Source organism: Balaenoptera borealis (assembly GCF_965194805.1).
Source record: "Balaenoptera borealis genome assembly, chromosome: 20".
NCBI classification, from domain to species: domain Eukaryota; kingdom Metazoa; phylum Chordata; class Mammalia; order Artiodactyla; family Balaenopteridae; genus Balaenoptera; species Balaenoptera borealis.
Genome location: NC_138879.1, coordinates 21,129,686 through 21,151,193, shown reverse-complemented (window position 1 = coordinate 21,151,193; position 21,508 = coordinate 21,129,686). Strand labels below are relative to the sequence as shown.

The 21,508-nt window shown below is 46.9% G+C and overlaps 3 protein-coding genes and 1 pseudogene across 8 annotated transcripts in view; 2 read left to right on the top strand and 2 right to left on the bottom strand.

The window, feature by feature from the left end:
• Window positions 1-464: 464 nt before the first annotated feature.
• The window catches only part of RPL27 (ribosomal protein L27), a 65,463-nt gene continuing 44,419 nt past the window's right edge, over window positions 465-21,508 (bottom strand). The window contains exons 1-5 of one of the 2 annotated variants that reach the window (XM_082372872.1): window positions 2,917-2,936; window positions 2,541-2,623; window positions 1,403-1,572; window positions 670-780; window positions 465-561 (exon numbers count right to left, since the gene is read on the bottom strand). In XM_082372872.1, the coding sequence (XP_082228998.1) occupies window positions 513-561; window positions 670-780; window positions 1,403-1,572; window positions 2,541-2,621 (411 nt within the window). In that variant the 5' untranslated portion in view covers window positions 2,622-2,623; window positions 2,917-2,936 and the 3' untranslated portion in view covers window positions 465-512. Of the gene's footprint in view, window positions 562-669; window positions 781-1,402; window positions 1,573-2,540; window positions 2,624-2,916; window positions 2,937-21,508 lie in introns of those variants that run through there. The other variant, XM_082372873.1, reaches the window with a different exon arrangement.
• Window positions 6,873-14,827, bottom strand: RUNDC1 (RUN domain containing 1). Of its 2 annotated transcripts, XM_082372851.1 has the most exons (6): window positions 14,253-14,827; window positions 10,869-11,027; window positions 9,672-9,870; window positions 9,082-9,201; window positions 7,788-8,689; window positions 6,900-7,016 (listed from the first exon to the last, which is right to left on the bottom strand). In XM_082372851.1, the coding sequence occupies exons 1-5, from the start codon at window positions 14,748-14,750 to the stop codon at window positions 7,824-7,826; spliced, it is 1,842 nt and encodes a 613-aa protein (XP_082228977.1). In that variant the 5' UTR covers window positions 14,751-14,827; the 3' UTR covers window positions 6,900-7,016; window positions 7,788-7,823. The 2 variants fall into 2 exon arrangements, with proteins under 2 accessions (XP_082228976.1, XP_082228977.1); XM_082372850.1 differs by having other exon boundaries at window positions 6,873-8,689.
• PTGES3L (prostaglandin E synthase 3 like) lies at window positions 14,933-20,902 on the top strand. 3 transcript variants are annotated; one of them, XM_082372864.1, is made up of 8 exons: window positions 14,933-15,293; window positions 15,625-15,785; window positions 15,906-15,972; window positions 16,077-16,175; window positions 18,910-18,999; window positions 19,921-19,974; window positions 20,481-20,508; window positions 20,695-20,902. In XM_082372864.1, exons 1-8 carry the CDS (start codon window positions 15,063-15,065, stop codon window positions 20,700-20,702), a joined length of 738 nt encoding a protein of 245 aa, XP_082228990.1. In that variant the 5' UTR covers window positions 14,933-15,062; the 3' UTR covers window positions 20,703-20,902. The 3 variants fall into 3 exon arrangements, with proteins under 3 accessions (XP_082228990.1, XP_082228991.1, XP_082228992.1); XM_082372865.1 differs by lacking the exon at window positions 20,481-20,508; XM_082372866.1 differs by having other exon boundaries at window positions 15,160-15,293; window positions 15,672-15,785; window positions 20,481-20,902.
• Window positions 16,188-18,091, top strand: LOC309618697 (large ribosomal subunit protein eL21 pseudogene; annotated as a pseudogene). The gene has a single exon. The product of its transcript is annotated as a large ribosomal subunit protein eL21 pseudogene (transcript).

The following is a 21,508-nucleotide window of genomic DNA, read 5'->3' as shown; positions in this document are numbered from 1 at the left end:
GTCCTCGTCCAAGCAGCACCAACATCACTTGACAAGATGCTGAATTCTGACCTACCAAATCTGGCACTCTGGTTTAACAAACCACCTCAAGTTAGTGACTCTTAATCCAAAGTAGATGGTGTCCACTCAGAGGGGCCTTTGGTTGTCACAATGGGGCGGGGGTGGGGGTGGGGGAACAGTTCTCTAGGTATGTAATGGGTTGAAGCCAGGGATGCTTAAACAATTCCACACCTAAAAATGTCTAGAGTAGCTCTTTTGGGGAAACAGTTCAATATCACATTTTACCCATTGAGCTAGACCATTAAAGGATTATGAGGCTATGGACAGAAGTAGCCCATGTCTCACAAAGGCAGATTTACCTTTTATTTTATATTTTCCCACAGTACCTCATCCACCACCCAGTGTCTCTCACCGTATGAATGTTCTTTCCCAGTCTAATAACAAGAAGCAGGCAGACACATGGATTTTTTTTTTTTTTTTTTTGTATTTTTAATGACTGAAACAAGACAGACCTAAAACCGCAGCTTCTGAAAGAACCATTTGTTCTTGCCGGTCTTGTACCTAGAGGGGGTAAAAAAAGGACACTAATGAGGGGAGGAATCACAGAAGACAAAACTGTCTTCATGGAGAACAGGGAAACCATACTCCAGACTACCAAAGCCTACTTACCTCTCCTCAAACTTGACCTTGGCCTCTCGTCGGGCCTTGCGTTTGAGAGCAGGGTCTCTGAAGACATCCTTGTTGACAACAGTTTTGTCCAAGGGGATATCCACAGAGTACCTGGGGACAATGGCAGGAAGGTAGGAGCAGCCCACATGCTGCCAGGGCCTTCACCCCGCCGCCCCACTCCTGGGACATTGGCATGTTAAGGTCTGACTCCATAGGAGCTATCATCAAAACTGTGCTAAAGTCCTGATGATATTCTTTGGAAATGCCCAGTTTTAACAAACTCATTTACATAGATTCAAGCCACTGAAAAACTTCACAATTCATTCTCAGTTTCCCACAACTACCCTACCCTATAATAACTATTATCCTTGAGAGTGGAAGAAGGCAGGCCAGATTCTATGCCTGTGTTTACTGTGGCTGGAAACAAATGTAACAACCTTTACTCAACACTTCAAATAATTTTCAGGTGAGGAGAGAGACAGATCGAGAGCAAGTTTGGAAGAGATTTTTCAATCCGGCTCTGCCAAGTCAGGGAAATCAACAGAAAATGACAGGAAAGTGAACACTTCCAAGATGGATTAAAGAGGCAACACTGGAAACCACGGCCAAATGACAAATTGAAAATGATGTCTCTTCCACTGGAGTGGCTACAAGGTTGTCTCCGTATTCAGCAGGGCAGAGAGAGGGAAAAGTTAGAAAAAGTCACTTTCATTCCCATTCTTGAAAGGCTCACCTTGTGGGCATGAGGTGATTATAATTATAAACTTTCACGAAAGACTTGATCTTTGACCTCTTGGCAATTTTCTTCTTGCCCATGGCAGCTGTCACTTTGCGGGGATAGCGATCAATTCCAGCCACCAGAGCATGGCTGTAGGGTCGGTCTGAGGTGCCATCATCAATGTTCTGAATGAGCAAGAATTACATGTTATTGCTGTTTAGGCCCTTTGCTAGATGTAGGGCGTGTGTAGAAAGAACACCCTCAACCCCTAGGCCTCTGAGACCCAGTATTATAAAAACCACACAAAGCAGACATTCTAAGTGCTATGCTAGATGCCCAAAGAGTAACAGGGAAAAGGGTGGTATCCTTCCCACCAGGAAAAATCCGGAAGGGTTCCTGGGAGGTAAGAGATTTAAAATGTAACAACAGTTAACAATTATGAAGTGACTGCCATATGCCAAGCACTAGTTCTCAGGACTTTACATCTCTTAACTTCCTCCAGGATTGCACTGCTAGGAAGGGTTAGAGGCAGGATTCCAAACCTGGCTGCCTAACTCCAAAACCAGCCTCAGGGAGACGGAGGAAAGGGAACCAAGGGTGCCCCGGTGTCCCCAACAGTCAACAGCAGTGGTGTATGTGGCCAGAGCTTAGAAAAATCTCATAAAAGGCTAAAGACGTAGGTAAAAGGCAAACAGTGAACGGCTAGATTATGCTAAGTGACCATTTTAACTAGAAACAATTTCTCCTCTTTTTACGGAGTCCCAGCTGCAGCACTTACTACCTGTTTGACCTCAGGTGAAACTTAACATCTCTAAACCTTCGCAGTAGAAAGTAACCTTATGGTTACCGCAAGGATTGCACATGACGACACCTATAAGACAGTGCCAGGCACCAAGCAAGCGTTCAATAAACGTCAGTCATCAGTATTATTTAAAACCTCTTTGATAGAGAACGCGTTGAGTGTTAGCTGTCCAATTCAACTCCCATTTGTTATTTTGCGTCTTTCTCTCTCAAAAGCTCTCATGCATTCACCACCCCCACCACCATTCGCAATGCTCAGTGGGTAATGCCCCCGAACTAGGTCTTGAATTCCAAGTTGCCCGCCCGCCCCATTCACGGGATACAAAGGGGCACAGGTTCGCGAGGCTGGTACCTTCACGATGACCGCTTTGCGTCCGGAGTAGCGACCGGCCAGGACCAGCACCACCTTCCCGGGTTTCATGAACTTGCCCATTTCTGCAGAGGAAAGAGAAGGGGCCGCTCAGAAACCCGCCAGCTCAGGCTGTGGGCCCGAAACTTCAGCGGCGTTCACTGCCGTCTCGGCTCAGGCCGCCCGCAGGTCCTGCTCGCAGGACAGGATCCGCTACGAAGCCGTCAGAGACCGAGGAATGAAAAGCACCCGGCACCACCCCGCAACTCGACCCCCAGGCCGCGGATGGCTACGGATTGTAATAACTTGCTCCAGCCTCTACTCACCGGCAGCAACCTCCCCGGACTACAGCAGAGAAAGAAAGGGCACTTCCGCTTACCTTTCACCCCGGGGAGGGTGACCTCACTTCCTGTCCCGCCCCCTCGGGCTTCTCCCCGCCTCTTGCGTGGCGCTCAGAATCTGTGTTGAGGGCGGAAGAAGCTCTTGAAGGGAAAGGAAGGCCTGGCAGCTTTTTTATTCAAGTCAAACTTTATGAGCAGCTCCAGCAGTAGTCAGGGCAAAGGAGTTCTGCCTCCCCCGGAAGGCTTTTACGTGGACGCAGCTGCTCTTCTGTCCCCTTGGTTGTAGTTCCTTTCTCTGGCGCTAGCGAGTTGGGGAGGCACAGTTTGAAATTTACTTTTTTTGCTTTGGAACAGTAAGAAACAAAATAGGACATTTATTAGTACCAACTATGTACAGTTACGCATAAGGAAGAGACGAAGATCAAACAAGGGAACTTGCCCTCAACATTTAGAGTCTAATGATGTCAGAGACATTTCCGACCAGAATAAAGGAGGGAGATGAAGGACGATTATGGCGATACTAGCAGCCGCGTACCCTGTGTCAGGCCAAGTTAATCTATTTACATGTATTATCTCTTTTGATCCTCATAATGACACTAAGAGATAAGTAATGTTATCTCCATTCCACAGTTGAAGATACTGTGGTCTGGGGAGGTTAAGTAATTTGGCCCAAATCCACAGCTAGTACGTGATCAAGCTGGGAACTCAGATTCAAGCAGTCCTCCTGAGCCCATACTGTTTACCCAGTCACCAAATTGAGTACCCACTCTGTGCCAGGCAAGATGCTAGGCACTTTAGGTAAGTCAACTGCTATTTAATTCTCAGGAATCTGCATCTTGGGTATTTTCCTCCCATTTAGACATGAGGAAATTGAGATTTAGAGAGTCTAAGGCTCTGATCATCAAATCTAGGTTTGAACCCAGGTCTAGCTGGCTCTCAGACTGAATTATTTCCCATCACTTACTGGAAGAGTGTTTTTAGATGGTTCCTTAGGTGTCTTCCGAGTTCAAGAGAAAGAGAAACCATCTTATAGTTTTTGCTCATTTGAACACTGACGAATCTATAGGGTTGGTCTTGGGCAAGACGTGGGAACAATCAGGGTTTCATCATTTCTCTTCTTCAGGCTCTCCAGGGACCAATTTCCCCTGCAGCCCTCAGGACTTCATTCCAATAGTTTATCACACTAATTATGTACTTATATTTCTATATTTAATGAAAATGTTTTGTTTTAATTTGTAATATGACATTGTAGAGTTGGAAAGGAACTCAGAGATCGTCTACTCTGTCATCTCAAAGATGAGAGGACAGTTCTAGAGCAGCAAAGTCACGGAGTTGGTGGCGCAGATCAAGGTTCCCCCGTTCCCTAGCCTCTGCTCTTGCCACGGCACCACACGACCCTGTCCATTTCCACCTCCATGGTCTTCTTTCAGCCTCCTTATCTGCTTCTGTCTCTTTTGTTGTTTCTCTCTTGGAAAACAGAAACCAAACCCTGAAATCTTACCATTGCCTTGAACTCTTAACACATACTAAAACTCTCCAAATCAAATTAGTAATTAAATCCTGTGAATTTTGCCTCATGTCTTTTAAATCTTTTCTATCCTTTTACACCTGCTCCCTAACTGATCCAGCTTCAGTACTTTGTTTTCTCCAGTCCCTCCTCAAAACTTAGGGTGGGTCAAAAATTGCTTGGGATGCTTATTAAGTATGCATTGCCAACTGAGGAGATTCCAATTCAGGTCTGGTGTGGAGCCATGAGCTATAGATCTTATTTTTAGAAAGTTCTCTAAACACAACTCTTAAGTCCGTCACTTACCTGAAATCCTTCGTTGGCTCTCTGTACCAAAGTTTGAACTCTCACTCCCTTCCTCTCTATCTTCCTTGCAGTATAAGTTCCTGTCTCCTCCACACCCTTCACATACCACCTGGGTTCCAGCCAGCTCAACTACTCAAAGATCCGACCCCTTCAGAGTGCTAGGGTCTTCATGCAAGCTGTTCCACGTTTCGTTATTCTTCTCCTCCACTGTAGCTGGGCAAAATCCTATCCATCCTTCAAGGCCACTCTAGAATTCTCCCAGGCAGAATTCACCTCTTCCTTCTGTATGCTCCCTCAGCAATCCAATCCATACTTAATTTTACTATAGAACATATTTCAGTTGGTTTGGATCAGTGGTTGTCAAAGTGTGGTCCCCAGACCAGCAGCACCAGCATAACAAGCATGGGAACTTGTTAGAAATGCAAATTCTCAGAGCTACTGAATAAAAAATTCTGGGGATGGAACCCAGCAATTTGTGTTTTAACAAGCTACTCAAATCTCCAATTGGCTTGCTACCTCCTTTGCTAAATCTTGTGTTCCTTGAAGGCAGGGAGAGAGAAGTTCTGAGCACCTAGCCTGGCCCAAGCAGTTGGTGGGTGCTCAGTAGTGAATGAATGAAGGCAGAGCACCTTGGGAATCTTTAACGATGCCTTGCAGATCATACAATGGACCCTGCACTTTCATTGGATACATATCCATGGCTCTCTTTCATTCTGTTCTTGCATAGCCTTGCATAGCCTTAGACCTCGGCTGACAGTCCCTCCTCTCCTCCTTCATCCTGTCTGCCTCACCCCAAGCCAAGCACTCTGTCCTCAGTTATACAGCAAATGTTATCAGTGACTAGCAGGTATGTGATTGCTGGCCTGCTGGCAGGCTTGTCTCTGTCTCTACATGTCTTTAAGTTTCATGAAGAACTTGGCAGAGCAATGGCTGTCTGCCCATCTCCCTGCAGCCTAGTCCTTTGGCAGCTGAAATTTCTGGCAGGCATGTGGAAAATACCTGTTCATCCACAGTGATGGTGAAGTGAGGGGGTGGATAAAGCAGAGAGAAGAACAAAATATCTAGAAGCAGCATGATACAATGAGGTAACATAACAGTATAAAGACCATAGGATTTGGATTCAGGCAACTTGGGTTCAAATCCCAGCTCTTCCAACATGTAAACGTGGACAAAATATTTAACCTCTGCAGTTCAGTTTCCTCAGCTAGAAAATGCTGATAATATTGTCCTGCCTTACATGTAGTGAGAATTAAATTAGGATGGCACACACACAAAATGCTTCTCATGATGTTAGCATAAAAGCCTTAATACCAGTTTTTGTGAGGACTGGAAAAAGATAATACTGGGGTGATCCAGGGCTATGCCATATGACTATAGCACTTATCACCCACCCTAAATGGTATCCAGACAAGTGAATTTAAAAGTGCCAATTCCTAAAGTGGCATGTGTGGTGAGATCTGTTGTGGGGATAGGACTGCAGGCCTGGGCAAGATAGGATGATAACGCCAACGACACTTTCTCACGAATTTGTTCAAGGGGGGTGGGGGGGAAACACCACCAAAGCTGAGTTGATCCAGCGCAGGGGGCAGAGAAGAGGCAGAAAGGCCAGGAGCCAGGCATTGCTCAAGGAAATACTGATCTGGATCAGATACGCTGACAATGCCCAGACTTATAAACCAAAGCCAACAGTCTCTAAGGTCTTTGCAGAGAAGCTACACAAAATACTGATTTTATTAGCAACCACAGATACCATTTTTCACAACATTTTACACTTAATCCTGTTTCACATGAAGGAGGACTAATTCTAATGAATTATCAAGAATATATCTTAAATAATATCTTACTGAAAAAATTAAGTTAAAATGCACTACATAATAGTGCAGACACAAAGTGCAGCTGGCAATTTAATACATGAAACGATGCTGAATCAGTAGTGTTGGGAACCCATTTGGCTTTCCGGAAGGTGATACACTTTGCTCATCTTTGGTCAGTCCCAGATCAGGATGCAAGCTGAATGGCAAACATGAACTAAAAAGGCTAAAAGAGACCCTATCGGACCAGTCTAGAGTCAGTTTTACAAGGAAATGCCGAGCCCCTTCTTTGTCACCAGTCATCTGCCACAGTTCCTACCCCCGCTGTAGTATGATCACGTGGTCAGACCTCCTCCACCATCCAGCCTCCAGGACACGTGGAACACACCTTGGACACGTTTCCTTCTGAGGAGCTGGGAGGTGCGCAGAGGAAAGGTTACTCGCCAGAGGACATGGTACCAGATGGTGGCTGTCCTGGTAAACCAGCTCCAAAACCGAAAGACCATCATCTGGGCTGTGAGGAAAGGACCACGTTGTCAGGGACAGATTTCAGTTCTTACCTCTACATGAAAAAGGGCTCATATTAAAATCAACTGTGGGGAATTCCCTGGCGGTCCAGTGGCTAAGACTCGGCGCTTTCACTGCTGTGGGCCCGGGGTTCAATCCTTGGCTGGGGAACTAAGATCCCGCAAGCTGCTCGGCGCAGCCAAAAAAAAAAAAAAAAAAAAAATCAACTGTGGTAAACACCCTTAAAATGCTGTTCTCAGATATTCCCACTCCCGGTTTTAGAGGCAGCTATGGAACACACACGGCCTCCCCTGACCTTGGGGTCAGGAAGAAAGAGGCATCAGTATTCACAAAAGGAATGTGAATTCTGACTTAGGACTCTCTCAAACCTGCTTCAAGTGAAGGAAGATGGCTCGCAACTTGACTGACAGGAGCCCTAAGCTGAATGTCTTCCAGGACCAACAACTCACTCATGCTGTCCCTCACCACCGTGAAGAGCATGGTTACAGCAACCCGGATTTTCTACAAATCAGACATGACATGATGAGTGCGTGCCATGACTGACTTCTTTCCAACAGGCTCAAGTATATGTGCTCCCATGTACACCGTGGTTACACGCCAGGGCAGAACCTTTTAACAAGAGGGTCTCCAGCATATCTTTCTGAGATGCTAAGTTGATGGGGGAGAGAGACTTTGCATCATCTGGCTAGGGAAAATGTCTTTAGCCCCTCCTCCTAATTCTTGCTCTTATCCTAGAAGACTAACCATCTATCCTTACTGAGCAAGATGCTGGTCTGGGGCCAGGGCATCCTCATCAAAAGGCATCTTTGATGTTCTTGAGCTGGCGCACAGCCAGGTCTACAGGGAGGCTGAACTTGAGGCTGCTGAGGCGGCTAAGCAGGTTGAGGGCGCTCTCAAAGCCTGTGTGTGCCATGTAGCTCCAGGGCTGGTAGTGGGGCTCGATGAGCGACCCCGACTTGCAGATGAGGTTCACCCAGGACACGAGACGCTGCTCATTCAGCGCCATGCACACCAAGGCCTTCAGCTCCGAGTCTGCACTGCGCTTAAAAGGGTCGTGCTCCGTCAGCACCACGTGGATGGCTGTCAGCAGGCTCTGCTTGGGCGTCACCACAGTGCCTCCCAGGACAGGCAGGGCGAAGGACTGTGAGAGCTTCCGGGCGGGGGATTCCACGTAAGCACGGCCGTTCTTAGCGTGGTAGTACTTTACAAAGAGCTCCCAGGGGTGCATGGCCTCGGGGGCCGAGGAGAAGGCCGGCAGCAGGCAGGCGATGGGGGCCATGACGAGGCTCATCCCCGGTGAGGAGGCGTACAGTCCATGGGCCAGCAGGTCCCTCACGGCCACAGTCAGCTCCTTCCGCACAGCCGCGGTCAGCTCGTCCTTGCCTCCCAGAGACAGGTCCCGGAGGCCGGCGGAGCTGATGAAGTGGTCGTGCGCCTGGTGCCTCAAGGCCAGCTGCTTCACCCTGTCTACTGACACCTCCAGCCTCTTCAGTAAGGGGGAGTAGTCCCTGTCAGCCTGGTCCCTCTGCCACAGGGTCTGCGGGATCTGGCCCGTGGCGCAACCGAACTGGCTGACAGCAAAGATCTGGAGCACTGCCAGCACTCGCCGCATCAGGTGCAGCCCTGTCTCCCGAACTCTCTTCATGTCTTCTGCCTTCGCTGCGTAGAAAACACAACGACTCATCAGTGAGAGGCCACAGTGGTCAGAGGGACAGTCAACAAGTCACAAGCTGAGATCCAGTCTTGCTTCTGAGCCACAGCATGGGTCCCACATGAAGCCAAGAGCCACCTAGGATGTCGCTGGGCTTACTTTTTTTGGTTAGTAATAACTATTTTGAGATATGATTCACATAACACTCAACTTACCCATTAAAAGTGTATACTTCAGTGGCTTTTCGTATATTCACAGAGTTGGGCAACCATCATCCCGCAAAGAAACCGTGTACCGTTGGCATTTCCCACTCCCTACTTCTCCCCGATCCCCCAGCCTAGGCGACCCCTAATCTACTTTCCGTCTCTACAGATTTGCGCATTCTGGAAGCTGTACTCACTTCTGCTGTTTCCTGGAGGTGGTCTGCTGCTGCCAGTTCTGCAGGAGCCATTTCCTGTCTTCCCACTGGCCTTGCACTCACAGTGTCCACTACCTGTCTGTGATGGGCTTCCTACTTCATCTGCAATCAGAAGTTACAAAGAGGAGACATTTATTTAGCCTCTTTTTGGCAGATTTTTAAAGGAGAAATACTATTTACTAGTGCCTACCACGTGACAAGACTTTTACAAATAGTATTTCATCGTGTGGAACAGTGACCGGCATATACTAGCTGGCTCAATAAATATCTGCTGAGTGAAGGAAGCATGAATCATCATTTTATGGAGGAGGAGAGCGGGACTGAAGAGGTTAGGAACCTGCCTAACCTCATTAGTCTACAAAGGACACGAAGCCAGTAAGGGGCAGGGCTGAGATTTTAACTCTCTGGTTTTACAATCCATGTCCTTTCTACTCCACCATGCTGGCTCCCTTACCGAGTGATCAAACCTCTTACATATACATCAAGGACTGGCACCTTTAGATGTTAGTACTCAGAATACATATAATTATGATGACATCCAGCCACCCTTCTCTTTCCATCCCTCCTCTGACCTTGGATGAAGCTGATGAACATCTCGAGGTCTCGGATCTGAGTTTTCAGCTGCTCAACCAGCTGTTCTTTCACTCGGGCTGGGTTGACGATCTGAGCTACAGCTACATCCACACGCTGCCGAAGCTCCTCGGTGGACAGTGAACTGAGGTCCTCATTCAGGTTCATGTCCAGTTTCTTTATTAACTCATCGATGATCACCTATCAAGACTACAAGCCATGAGCACACCCTTTGGAATTTTCAGGGAGAGGGTTAGGAAGAAGGAGAATCTTTACTAGTGTGCCTCCCTCCTACCCTTAAATGGAAATCAAACTTGTGAGAAAAATGGTGCAACTGCTGATCAAGGTGAGGGCACAGGCCTTTTACTTCTCTTATAGAAACAAGGACCCCTGGTTCCTCTCTGACAGAAATGGCTCCTCTCACTGCAAATTTTCTACCAGGCCAGGTAAATTTCACTCAAGAGAACAACAGTGTGAACGATCCAAAGTGGCTGATGATCCCAAAAGCCCCACAGTTAGCTTCCCCCATGGCCTCCAAGAGAATAGATACTGATTTCCCTTAGTTTCTAGCCCTTCTCATCCCTTCTTGCCTTACTACTCTAGGCAACTAAAGGAAAAGCTCTACGAAACATCCAGGCACGTTACAGCCAAAATATCCTAGTGACAATATGAAGAACAATTTGAAAACCAGATAATGTGTAACTCCAGCCCTGCCAGAAAAACAGCCACATCACAGCTCCAGAGAGACAAACGTGTAAAGGAGATTGTGTTTTGACTAGCAGATTTACCTGTCTGCCCAGGTGTTGCTTTAATAAATACAGCATTAAAGTCAGGATTCCTGGAATATTTATTGACTGGTGCTGGGGGAGAAAACTAGTTTACATCGTATGAAGTGCCCAAGTAGAACGGTTTCAATGATCAAATGAAAGAAATTATTGCTGTTATTATTATATATTACTACTATTATTAATAATAATAGCGACCAAAAAAAAAAAGAGCTCAATCATCATATTAGAAAGCTTTGGCACATGTGTTTCCACGTGTGAATAAAGACTGGTCCCAGGTAGCAGCAAAATTTCCCTTTGATATGGGCCAGCAGTGAGGCCGAGGGTGAGCAAGCTGGACAAGGCTGTCCTGTGAACGTTGGAAGGGACAAGGTAACCCGAGGCAGTGGAGGAGGTGCCTCTGGATCTGCTCACCCGCTGCCTTTCCAAGACCACCGACTGTGGCAGGGAGTCGTAACTGCCTTCCTGATAGGCAAACGTCTCCAGGTCATCGAGCTGGGTTTTGAGCTGCAGTATCAGTTCCTTCTGCTTCTCCCTTTGGGTTTCCAGATGTTCCCGTTTCTCCTGCTCACTCTAAGATGGGAAAAGATTTGGGTTGATTTCACAGGAAAAGAAAAAGTCAGGACACATTATGAATTCTCTTAAGCCAATAATGACTAGTAAAACAAAATGTTTCCAAGTAACCCGAATGAAATACAGAATTCATGGGACAGGTTCAAAAATGAGAATAATTATTTCATCGGGGCAATTTATCAAATGCGTGTTTTCTTTAAGAAAGTATTTGTGGGCTTCCCTGGTGGCGCAGTGGTTGAGAAGCTGCCTGCCAATGCAGGGGACACGGGTTCGAGCCCTGGTCTGGGAAGATCCCACATGCCGCGGAGCAACTAGGCCCGGGAGCCACAACTACTGAGCCTGTGCGTCTGGAGCCTGTGCTCCGCAACAAGAGAGGCCACGATAGTGAGAGGCCCGTGCACCGCGATGAACAGTGGCTCCCACTTGCCGCAAGTAGAGAAAGCCCTTGCACAGAAACGAAGACCCAACACAGCCAAAAATAAATAAATAAATAAATTTATAAAAAAAAAAAAAAAGAAAGTATTTGTCCTTCATTGGAAATAGGATATGAATACAGTGGGGCCTTTTGTTAAGACTGCTTCCCACCCCCTCAGGTCTAGATAAGATTGACACAATTTATCTCAGCCAAGACAGCCTCCCTGGAATTAAACATGCCATCCTCCAGAGCCAATTACCACAGAACAAGTCCTGAATACTTGTTACAGCCAAATTTTGTGAGAGAATCTGGAGGTAAGGGTGTAGAGAGAGGCTTTATAACCCATAACCAGTTTTCTTAAGGTCCAAAGCGCCTCCAATGTATTGCAAAATCAAACAAACACAGGTACCTGGGGCAGTGAAAAAAATTCAAAGCCAAGTAATAGGGGTGAGAAGGTAATTAGGTTTAAAAAAAAAAAAAAAAAAAAAAAAGTTCGGTAAGGTTCCCTGACCAGTGACGCCTTTTCTCCCTGTTGGCCACCTGGTAGTTTCTGCATTTAAATGATGAAAAACCCTTCGGAGAGGTAAGGTCTTGCCAATGTATTCTCAAAAACTGGTTCTTCCTTGCCTTTTTTGAGTATCAAAAACAAAACAAAGCAAAACTAGGAAATCATTTCCAGGTGTAAGGCTGCATTTTAAACTAGATGTCTATAGGATATTAAATTTAATCTTAAAATGGTACTTACCAAGGCCTCCAGAAGTAAGGTATGAGAGAGAACAAATGAAAAACAACAAGTTAACTTTTTGTTTAGCTATTTAAAAAGCAATCCTCTTGCTTTAGCTTTGCTCAATATGAAAGCAAGCCTTTTCTCAGGGGATACTGCCTCTCCAAAGCTTTCCCAGTGTCCTGGTTTTTTCTTAGAACCCTGTTCTTCTCCCCCACTTAGTGAAGGCCTAGCTATTCTTTAAGAGGTTTCCTCGATTTCCCCAGGCAGAACCAGTCACTTCCTCTGTATTTTGTACACTCTTCTACTCTAGCTCATGTCACATTATAATGATTTGTTTAGGATTCTGTCTCCCCAAGTCTATGCACTCCTTAAGGGCAAAGGCCCTGACTACCCCCAGGGCCTAGCACTGTGTCTGGCACAGGGTAAACTCTCAGTACACATTTGCTGTATGTTACTGAACCGCAATCAGGTCCAGAAGGACACATTCCAAATAATGAACTGTTATGGAAGAAGTTGTCTAACCAGCCCAAAGGGAAAGGACTAGGGAAACTTTGTTTTTGTTTTCATTGTATCCCATCCCAACATTATGAAGCCAAAGAGGAAAGAAACCAGCCATAGATCCTGATTCCATTTTCATGAGTGTGTCTGCTGAACGCTGTTACCTGCCATGGTAATTACTGAGTATGCGATTTACGGGAGTGTGGGCAAACATGTTTACTAGGTGAGAACAATGAGCTCTGGTGCAAGGCAGGAAATAACAGAAATAATTTCCAGTATGAAGCGAGAGAAAATACTGGTTAAAAAAACAAAAAACTGGAACTGATAAGTAGTAAATCGTTTGGTTCAAACATGTCTCCACTTTGGCACCACCTGTTCATGTGTCAATATATACACACAAGATTACAGCTGCTTATTAGGTGTTTTGAGCGCTACAGTTTTTTGTTTTTTAAGTTGTACACTGTTTCTAAAAGTAAAAACGGACAACCAAAAGAGCACCACATCCACACCAAACCTTTGGTGCTCCTCACTCTTAAACAGGGCCTGACCACAGAAATTCTTTCTATCCTACCTGTTCCTTAAAAGTCTGACAATCTGAGGACTTGTGCAAGGAGCTGTGGGTATATGGAGAGAAGGGTGGAACAGTAAACACAGGACTGCACTGGAAACATTTCAGATTAATATAAGCAAGTCAATATCTGCTACTGATAAGTCTCCTTGATTAAAACCAATTTAAGTGGGAAGAAAGCCACATATGGGTTGTAACCTAAACAATAAGAAGGTGGAGGAAAAACAGCGAGTCTCTTCCAACAAGCTATCTACAACTGTGCACTTCCAGAGGTTCAAAGACTGTAAGGAAACGTCCCCTGGGGCTGTCATACAAATTCTCGGCATTTAGTGTTGACTAACTGAATGAATCTTGTCACAGTTACCAAAGGGGCTTCCTTTAGAATACCTAGTTATTAAGTAGGATGGGGAAGGAGTTTTAAAATACCAGCATTAGGAAATTCACATGATTAGGACTTGTTTCTTACAATTACTAAGAGACCTTGCTGTTCACCAAAGCTCTCACCCAGACAAGAGTCTGAAGATTAAAGACATTCTCTAGATTCTAGGAAAGCACGGACAGGGAGTAGATCTAAATTTCCACGGATTTCAATTCACTTGCTCTTCTCTAAGCAATTTTCTCAATCTCCTGGGTCGGAGGACTCTATCAGCAAATGTGCTGAGGACTTAGGTTCTTGAGGCGACGGCAAGGTGAGTGGGAGCAGCACTGTTTCAGTCGGCTGCTCTGTTGCCCTCTGAATACTCTCCTCGCTCATCCCTCTTCTGCCTCTCACCCCATCACACCTGCATCTCTTCCCACACCTTTGGTGAACACCTCCCACCATCAGCTTCCCAGGCCTCTCTGTCCTCTTGTCTTTCAGCAGGCCCCGAACACCTGTCTGGTCTCCTCTTCTGGGACACGCATAGCCACCTAGACGAGCCGGCTTCTCACCAGTGTGCTACCTCCGTCCGCGTTAGCATCGCCACCCACCCACCCCTCTATTCCCATATCCCTCGGGGCCCGGCCCCAGCTGTTCACCTGGTCCTCGCCCCGCAACCGTGGCCGGTCTCCCGGCATCCCGTCGCCATCATCGCTGGCGGGGTCCTCTGGGCTCCCGTAACCCAGGACGTGAGGGCAGCCGCGGAAAGCGAAGTCCTCGAGCTCGCTCAGGAGGCGCTGCTGCTCCGCCGGCGCCCCGCGCACCACCTGCCGCAGGCGGAACTGCACCTGCGCGAAATGCGAGGACAGCGCGAGCAGCGCCGAGTCCAGCCGCCGCCGCTCGGCCCGCAGCCGCCGCAGCGTCCGGCCCGGCGAGTCCGGCGGGGAGCCCGGGGCCGCTCCGGGCTCCTCGGCCGCCGCCTCTTCCGAGAACGCCGCCGCCCCGGGCCCGGCCTCTGCCACCGCCCCCACCGGCGCCCAGCGCACTGCCTCGCACGGCGGAAGCGACTCCTCTTCCTCCTCCTCTTCGTCTTTCGCCTTTGAGCCAACGGCCGCCACCCCCGTTACCGGCTCCGCAGCCGCTTCGAGAGCCGCCATGTTTTAGGAAGCACCGCCGCACGTCAGCCACGCCCCCTGCTGTCATGGCAACGGCGCGCTGGCTGGGAAACCCGGAGGAGCGGATGGGCGGGGCCCAGACGTCACCTAGTTCAGACGTCATCCAGGGCCGGCCTTCCCTCGGGATTTAATTCTGGCCAGTGGTTTTTTTCTTTTTACTGAGCGCCTGCTGTGTGTCGGGCACTGAGTGTACTAAGCATTGGAGAAACAGGTGAACGAAGCCGGGACAAGTCCTTCCGTGTGTATCGACCTCTAATCCTTGCCCTGGTCCGGCGGGCTGGTCGTCTATTCCTAATGTGTGTATTTCTGGAGACCCCAAGACGTGAAGGGCTGCAGGGACTATGCTCCCCCAGAGTCTCTTCGGAGTGCGGATCCCTTGGCTTAGGCCACGTTCCCCGTTCCTCTAAACCCTTTCCCCAACCATGTAAGGAGAGGCAGCTGTTGGGGGCGTTCCCAGGATCTAAAGATAGCGGCCCCTGCCTTGGATTCCAAACGCCTCGGGGCAGCGGGAGCTGCCATGGCACGGTAAGTGCTTCTGGCCGCCTCTTTCACTAGAGATTCCTTTCCCCACGTTTTCTGGGCGCTCCAGGTTCTGCGAGGTCCCATGGGAACCCCGGACCCCAGGTCTCTGTATCGTTGGGGTGGTGAGGGGAAGTGTGACCTGAATGTTCTCCATAACTCCCTACCTCTCTACTCTCGCACTTTCGGTTCTCCTCAGGTTCAGGTTCATCTTCACCGCCCACCTCAGTCTCGTCCCTCCCCTTCCACCCCCTTCTGTCTTATTTAGCTCCGCTTTGACCGTGCTATAGCATAAAACGTCCCTGTATTTTCCCCGACCTTTCCCAAATGCCCTCAGTCTTCCCTCTCGCACCCCTATGAAGCCCCACCTCAACTCCTCTTCAGGCAGCATGCTCGGACCCTGTGGTACGACAGGCCCAAATATGTGTTCATGGAGTTTTGTGTTGAGGACAGCACCGATGTCCACGTGCTCATCGAAGACCACCGCATTGTGTTCAGGTAATCCCCTCCCCCTCCCCCACCGCCAGGGCCTGGCTTCTTGGGAACCTTTCCCTTCTCTTAATGCCCCCACACTCCACACTCAGCCTCCTCGTCTCCTTAGCTGCATTGTCTCCTCAGCTGCAAGAATGCCGATGGAGTGGAGTTTTATAATGAGATTGAGTTCTATGCCAAGGTGAACTGCAAGGTAAGGGTGGGGTGGGGCAGTAAGGGCTGGATGGGAAGGCTGCTTGGGAAACGGAGATTCATTCTAAACCTCAGACCCTAAGAATGATGCTCTCTATCTGGCAGGACTCCCAGGATAAGCGCTTTGGCCGCTCCATTACTTGCTTTGTGAGGAAATGGAAGGAGAAGGTGGCCTGGCCCCGACTCACTAAGGAGGATATCAAGGTGGGTGTGCAGGAAGTGGCCGCTTTTTCTCCTGTGCTCCCTGTGTACCCAGGTAGGCAAGTTAGGTCTGGGACTCACCCTTGGCTCCTTTCCCACCAACATTCAGTTACTCACCAGGTCCTGCCTATTTGACCTCCTGAATAGAATCCATGATTTAATCTCTTCCTAATTCAGGCCTTATCCATTACTGGGTGAGGTTTGTTGCATATTTTCAGCACCACCCTCAATCCATCCTCTGCATTCCTCGCAGGATGGTCTGTTTAAAACACACATTTGACCCTGTCACTTTTCCTCTTAAGACCCTCCAGTGGCTTCTTTTCCCCTAAAAGTTGAAAATTGGCTGCATGCTGGCTGGATCTGCCTCTCAAATTTGTTTTAGCAGTCTTCAAAGTGTTAAAAATTATTTTGATGGGCTACTGACATTTAAAAATGTGGAGATTTCAGACATCCCTGATGGCTCAGTGGTTAAGAATCCACCTGCCAATGCAGAGGACACAGGTTGGAACCCTGGTCCTGGAAGATCCCACATGCCGTGGAGCAACTAAGCCTGTGCGCCACGACTACTGAGTCTGTGCTCTAGAGACCGCAAGCCACAACTGCGGAGCCCATGTGCCACAACTACTGAAGCCTAGAGCCCGTGCACCGCAATGAAGAGTAGCCCCCGCTTGCCGCAACTAGAGAAAGCCTGTGCGCAGCAACAAAGACCCAAGGCAGCCATTAGTTAATTAATTAATTAATTAATTAATTTTTAAAAAATGTGGAGATTTCACCTTTCAGCCGGAACCGCCATTTTCCAGTAACTCACCAAAATGACCAACACAAAGGGAAAGAGGAGGCCACCCACTATATGTTCTCTAGGGCTTTTAAAAAACTTGGAGTTGTTCCTTCCATGCGAATCTACAAGAAAGATGGTATTGTAGATATCAAGCAAATGGGCTCTGTTCAAAAAGGAATGCCCCACAAATGTTACCATGGCAAAATTGCAAGTCTACAACATTACCCAGCATGCTGTTGGCATCGCTGTAAACAAACAAGTTAAGGGCAAGATTATTTCCAAGAGAATTAATGTGCATATTGAGCATGTTAAGCACTCTGAGAGCAGAGATAGTTTCCTGAAATGTGTGAAGGAAAATGATCAGAAAAAGAAGGAAGCCAAAGAGAAAGGTACTTGGGTTCAGCTGAAGCACCAGCCTGCTCCACCCAGAGAAGCACACTTCGTGAGAACCAATGGAAAGGAGCCTGAACTGTTGGAACCCATTCTCTATAAATTCATGGCATGATAGCTATAAAGAAAACAAAAGATCTAGATTGTAAAAATAAATAAATAAATACATAAATAAAAATTAAAAAAATAAAAACGTAGAGATTTCACCTAAAAATCCAGATTCTCAGCTTCTCTTGGAAACTGGAGACTCTGGCCACACTGGTCTAAATTCCCAAATGCCTAGAGTTGGAGCTTGAAATGGGGCATGCATTCCACTTCACTTCACTCCTTTTAGTTATCTCTCTGACACACTCAGGCATTTGAACTTGTAGCTTCTGCCATTTGGGTTAGAGTCTAAGCACCTGTATAGCATGGCATATAAGCTGATGACTTGGCTGTTCTTTCCTTCTGCAGCCTCACACCCCTTTACTCTCTGCCTCAAATGTCACATTCCAGCCACAGCAAACTGCTTGCAGCTGTCTTCCACACACCAGGCTATTATGCACCTCAATACCTTTGCTCAAGCTATGCCTTCTTCCTGGAAAGTCTCCATCACCACTACCTTTCCCCAACTAACCCCTGCTTATCCTTCAAGGCCCTGCTACTCCAAGAAGGCTGGCTTCCTATAACATCCCCTACAGAACCCACCGTCATACTTTCCACACTGTATTATAATGATTTATTTACATTTCCCTTCCCTACTTGCTTCTTTTTTAAAAAAATAAATTTATTTATTTATTTTTGGCTGCATTGGGTCTTCATTGCTGCGCGCGGGCTTTCTCTAGTTGTGGCGAGCGGTGGCCGCTCTTCGTTGTGGTGCGCGGGCTTCTCATTGCAGTGGCTTCTCTTGTTGCAGGGCACAGGCTCTAGGCGCACGGGCTTCAGTAGTTGTGGCCCACGGGCTTAGCTGCTCTGTGGCATGTGGGATCTTCCTGGACCGGGGCTCGAACCCGTGTCCCCTGCACTGGCAGGCGGATTCTTAACCACTGCACCACCAGGGAAGTCCCCTACTTGTTTCTTGATGGCTGGGACTGTGTAGTGAACACTTAAAAAATCCCAGTGCCAACCACAGTATGTGTTCAATAAATACCTGTTAAATGAACAAGTAAATAACTTCTTTCCTTGTCTAAATGTGGGGACTTGGAATATGGGCCTCAAAGGGTTGTATCTGATTCCAGGGAATGCTGCTTGGTTGACTCCTAGGATGCTTTATGATACAGTTATCTTTCTAGATGTGTTACCTTTCTAGTCAGTTGGCTCCTGGAGGACAGAGTTTCTATGCTTTTCCATCCCCTACAATGCCTGGCATTGTGCTTGGCACTTTGTAAGTTCTTGGTAAATCTTTGCTGCTGCTGCTGCTGATGACGTGGCAGCCTGGAGGGGGGTTAACTAAAGGGGTGCTGTTGGGAAGACGATACCCCCACTGACCCTCTTTTCCCCAAGCATGCTCCCACACACATACACACACTCATCTATGCACTTCTGCTGCTGCCTTCCTGGCCTGTGACTCTCTGTGCTTTCCTCCTGCAGCCAGTGTGGTTGTGTGTGGATTTTGATAACTGGAGAGACTGGGAAGGGGATGAAGAAGTGGAGCTGGCTCAGGTGGACCATTACGCAGAGGTAATGCCGTTTTCTGCCTATCTCAATCATTCTCTGTGACTCTCTGCACACATTGCTCTGGAGGATTGTCGTCAGGGCTAGGCAAAGGGATATGATCTCCCCAGGCAGGTTGCTCAATGGTGTGATAGTCTTTATGTTTTGTGCAATGTTTATTTAGTAGGGATGAGAGAAGTGAATATTCTGTTAGTGAAATTGTATACATAGATTCATTCACTGTTTAGAGTAGAGCCTGTGTTCCGAAAAAGTTTGGCAAAAGCTTTTCCTACTTTTCTGTAATTCTTGTTCTCTCTTCTATTTTCTTTGTGTATGTGTGTGTGTTTTTCCTGAGCCAGATAGCTTCATGGGAAGCTCAAACTATGCAGTATAAAAATTCACATCACAAAATAAATCACCAGTCCCCAATAAGTTGCACCGTGCTATACGATATTTGCTTTCCGAATTTCAGCTATTTATTCAAGTTGCAAAAACACTAATAGTAACCCGGATTAGTAAGGAGGTGTGTGTGTCTAAATTTCCTTTTAAAAAGGGGGTCAATTTCATATACACACTGCTATAATTAAAATAGATAACCAACAAGGACCTACCATATAGCACAGGGAACTCTGCTCAATATTCTGTAATAACCTAAATGGGAAAAGAACTTGAAAAAGAATAGATGCATGTATAGGTATAACTGAATCACTTTGCTGTACACCTGAAACTAACACAACATTGTTAATCAACTGTACTACAATATAAAATAAAATTTTTTAAAAAGGGGGTATCAATTTACTTTTCTCCAGTTCATTCCAGTGATGTATTAGGGGCTTTAAAGCTGGGGCAGTTGTTTGCCTGGGACCATTTTCCTGTGGTCCGTCGATATGCAGGTTGCTCTTCCTTTGCCCCTCTTCTCTCTTGTGACTACTTTTCTCTTCCCACCAGCTTTTGGAGAAGGTCAGCACCAAGAGACCTCCCCCTGCAATGGACGATCTCGATGTAAGTAAAGCCTGCTCCTTAACCTTTCCCTTTCCTTTTAGCCCTTAAAAATAAGATACTAGAAAGCTCCTGTCCCAGTCTCTAGCACATAGTGGTTCTCAGTGCATGTTAGCCAAATCTGAATTTGACACAGGAGGTCAAATGTTCTTCTTCATGCTCTAGAAAACCCCAGTAAGACCCCTGTCCCTTCCATCTCCCCTTCTGCTTCTCCAATCTAGGGCAGACCTGGCCCTGTTGACTATCTTTATAGCTGTCAGGACCAGTAGCATTCGCTGAAATTCTGGCATTAAATGATGCATGGCACAGTGCTGTTTACTGAGTACAAGTGTCTTATTTTATCATACAAAATTTAAATCCTTCCGTGTTAGGCTCCCAAGATGTTGTGTGATTCAGAAAATTACCAAAGAAAACCTGGAGAGCTGGAGGGAGTGAGCAGCATTTGTGAACATAAATGTCCACTCTTTGCAGACTCTACAGGTGCTTTTGTCTTTTTTTTTTTCCCCCAGGATGATTCTGACAGTGCGGACGCAACAAGTAATTAACTTTCTGTGACAGCAGAGCTGGGGAGGAAGCTGTGGCTATCTTCCAGTCACTCTAACAAGCTAGGGCCTGGGTCTTTCTCAGCTCTTTGGCTGTGCGCCAGGGTCCTCTGGGATCTCCGAACTTTCCTAGAAGCACTTTATTAAGGGTCCTCCTTCATGCTTTATTTCTATTTCCTAGGCACTTGACTATGGCTGCTGCGTCAGATGACAGGATAGGAGAGGAGTAGACAGGTGGGGCTTCTGACTTCCTACCAGTTGGCTGTAATCTTTGTGTTTGGGCCACTCATCAGGGCTTTCTGGAGTATTTGAGCCTCTGTGTGTGTGTATGTGTAAGAGCAAAAGCCATAGAAGCAGCATATAGATTATAATAAATCTGTAGGAACTGTTCTGTGTCTCTTTCCTTTTCGTACTTCTTCCTCCTAGAGGCAAGCCTCTTCCTGTCTATAGCTCCTCTCCAGTGGAGAGGTGGGTGTCAGAGATCCTGGCCCTTACTGTCAAGATTGGAAGAAGAAAGATGTTGGGAGCAGACTTGTAACCAAGCTGGGGAACTTTCCCATGCCCAGATCTTCAGAGCAGAAACCAGCCTTTCATTGTATAGCTAATACTGCCACCTCTAGAACCAGCCAGAAACCCACCTTAGCTTCCTGCATACTCCAGAAATATCTTTACATGTTTCTTTTTTTTTTGTACTTAAAAAGCAGTTAGGCCATTTATTGGCACTAGGAGAGCATTCCTTTAAATATCTTTACACTTTTAAAGCTAATTGTTACATTAGTTAATGCCTATGTCTGTTTACTACTCTATTCATCAGCTACCCCATTCATCCACAAACATTTTCTGAGGGCCCAGTGTGTACTTAAACTGTGACTTAAACAAAATGCAATACTCAGGCTTTGCCCTTGAATTCATGGTAAAGTACTGAGATTTGTTAAAAAAAATTAAAATCTAAAGTTTATTTCAGTAATATATGGACATAGTTTAAAAAATTAAAT

Bases quoted from the DNA above. Each gene is read 5' to 3' on its own strand.
- RUNDC1 (XM_082372850.1), bottom strand. From the start codon at position 14,750: ATGGCGGCTCTCGAAGCGGCTGCGGAGCCGGTAACGGGGGTGGCGGCC. The intron at 11,028-14,252 runs GTGAACAGCTGG...TTCCCATCTTAG, and splicing joins GGTTGCGGGGCGAGGACCAG to AGTGAGCAGGAGAAACGGGA. The intron at 9,202-9,671 runs GTCAGAGGAGGG...TTCTGATTGCAG, and splicing joins GTTCATCAGCTTCATCCAAG to ATGAAGTAGGAAGCCCATCA.
- PTGES3L (XM_082372864.1), top strand. From the start codon at position 15,063: ATGTGTGTATTTCTGGAGACCCCAAGACGTGAAGGGCTGCAGGGACTA. The intron at 15,294-15,624 runs GTAAGTGCTTCT...AAATGCCCTCAG, and splicing joins GCGGGAGCTGCCATGGCACG to TCTTCCCTCTCGCACCCCTA. The intron at 15,973-16,076 runs GTAAGGGTGGGG...TCTATCTGGCAG, and splicing joins ATGCCAAGGTGAACTGCAAG to GACTCCCAGGATAAGCGCTT.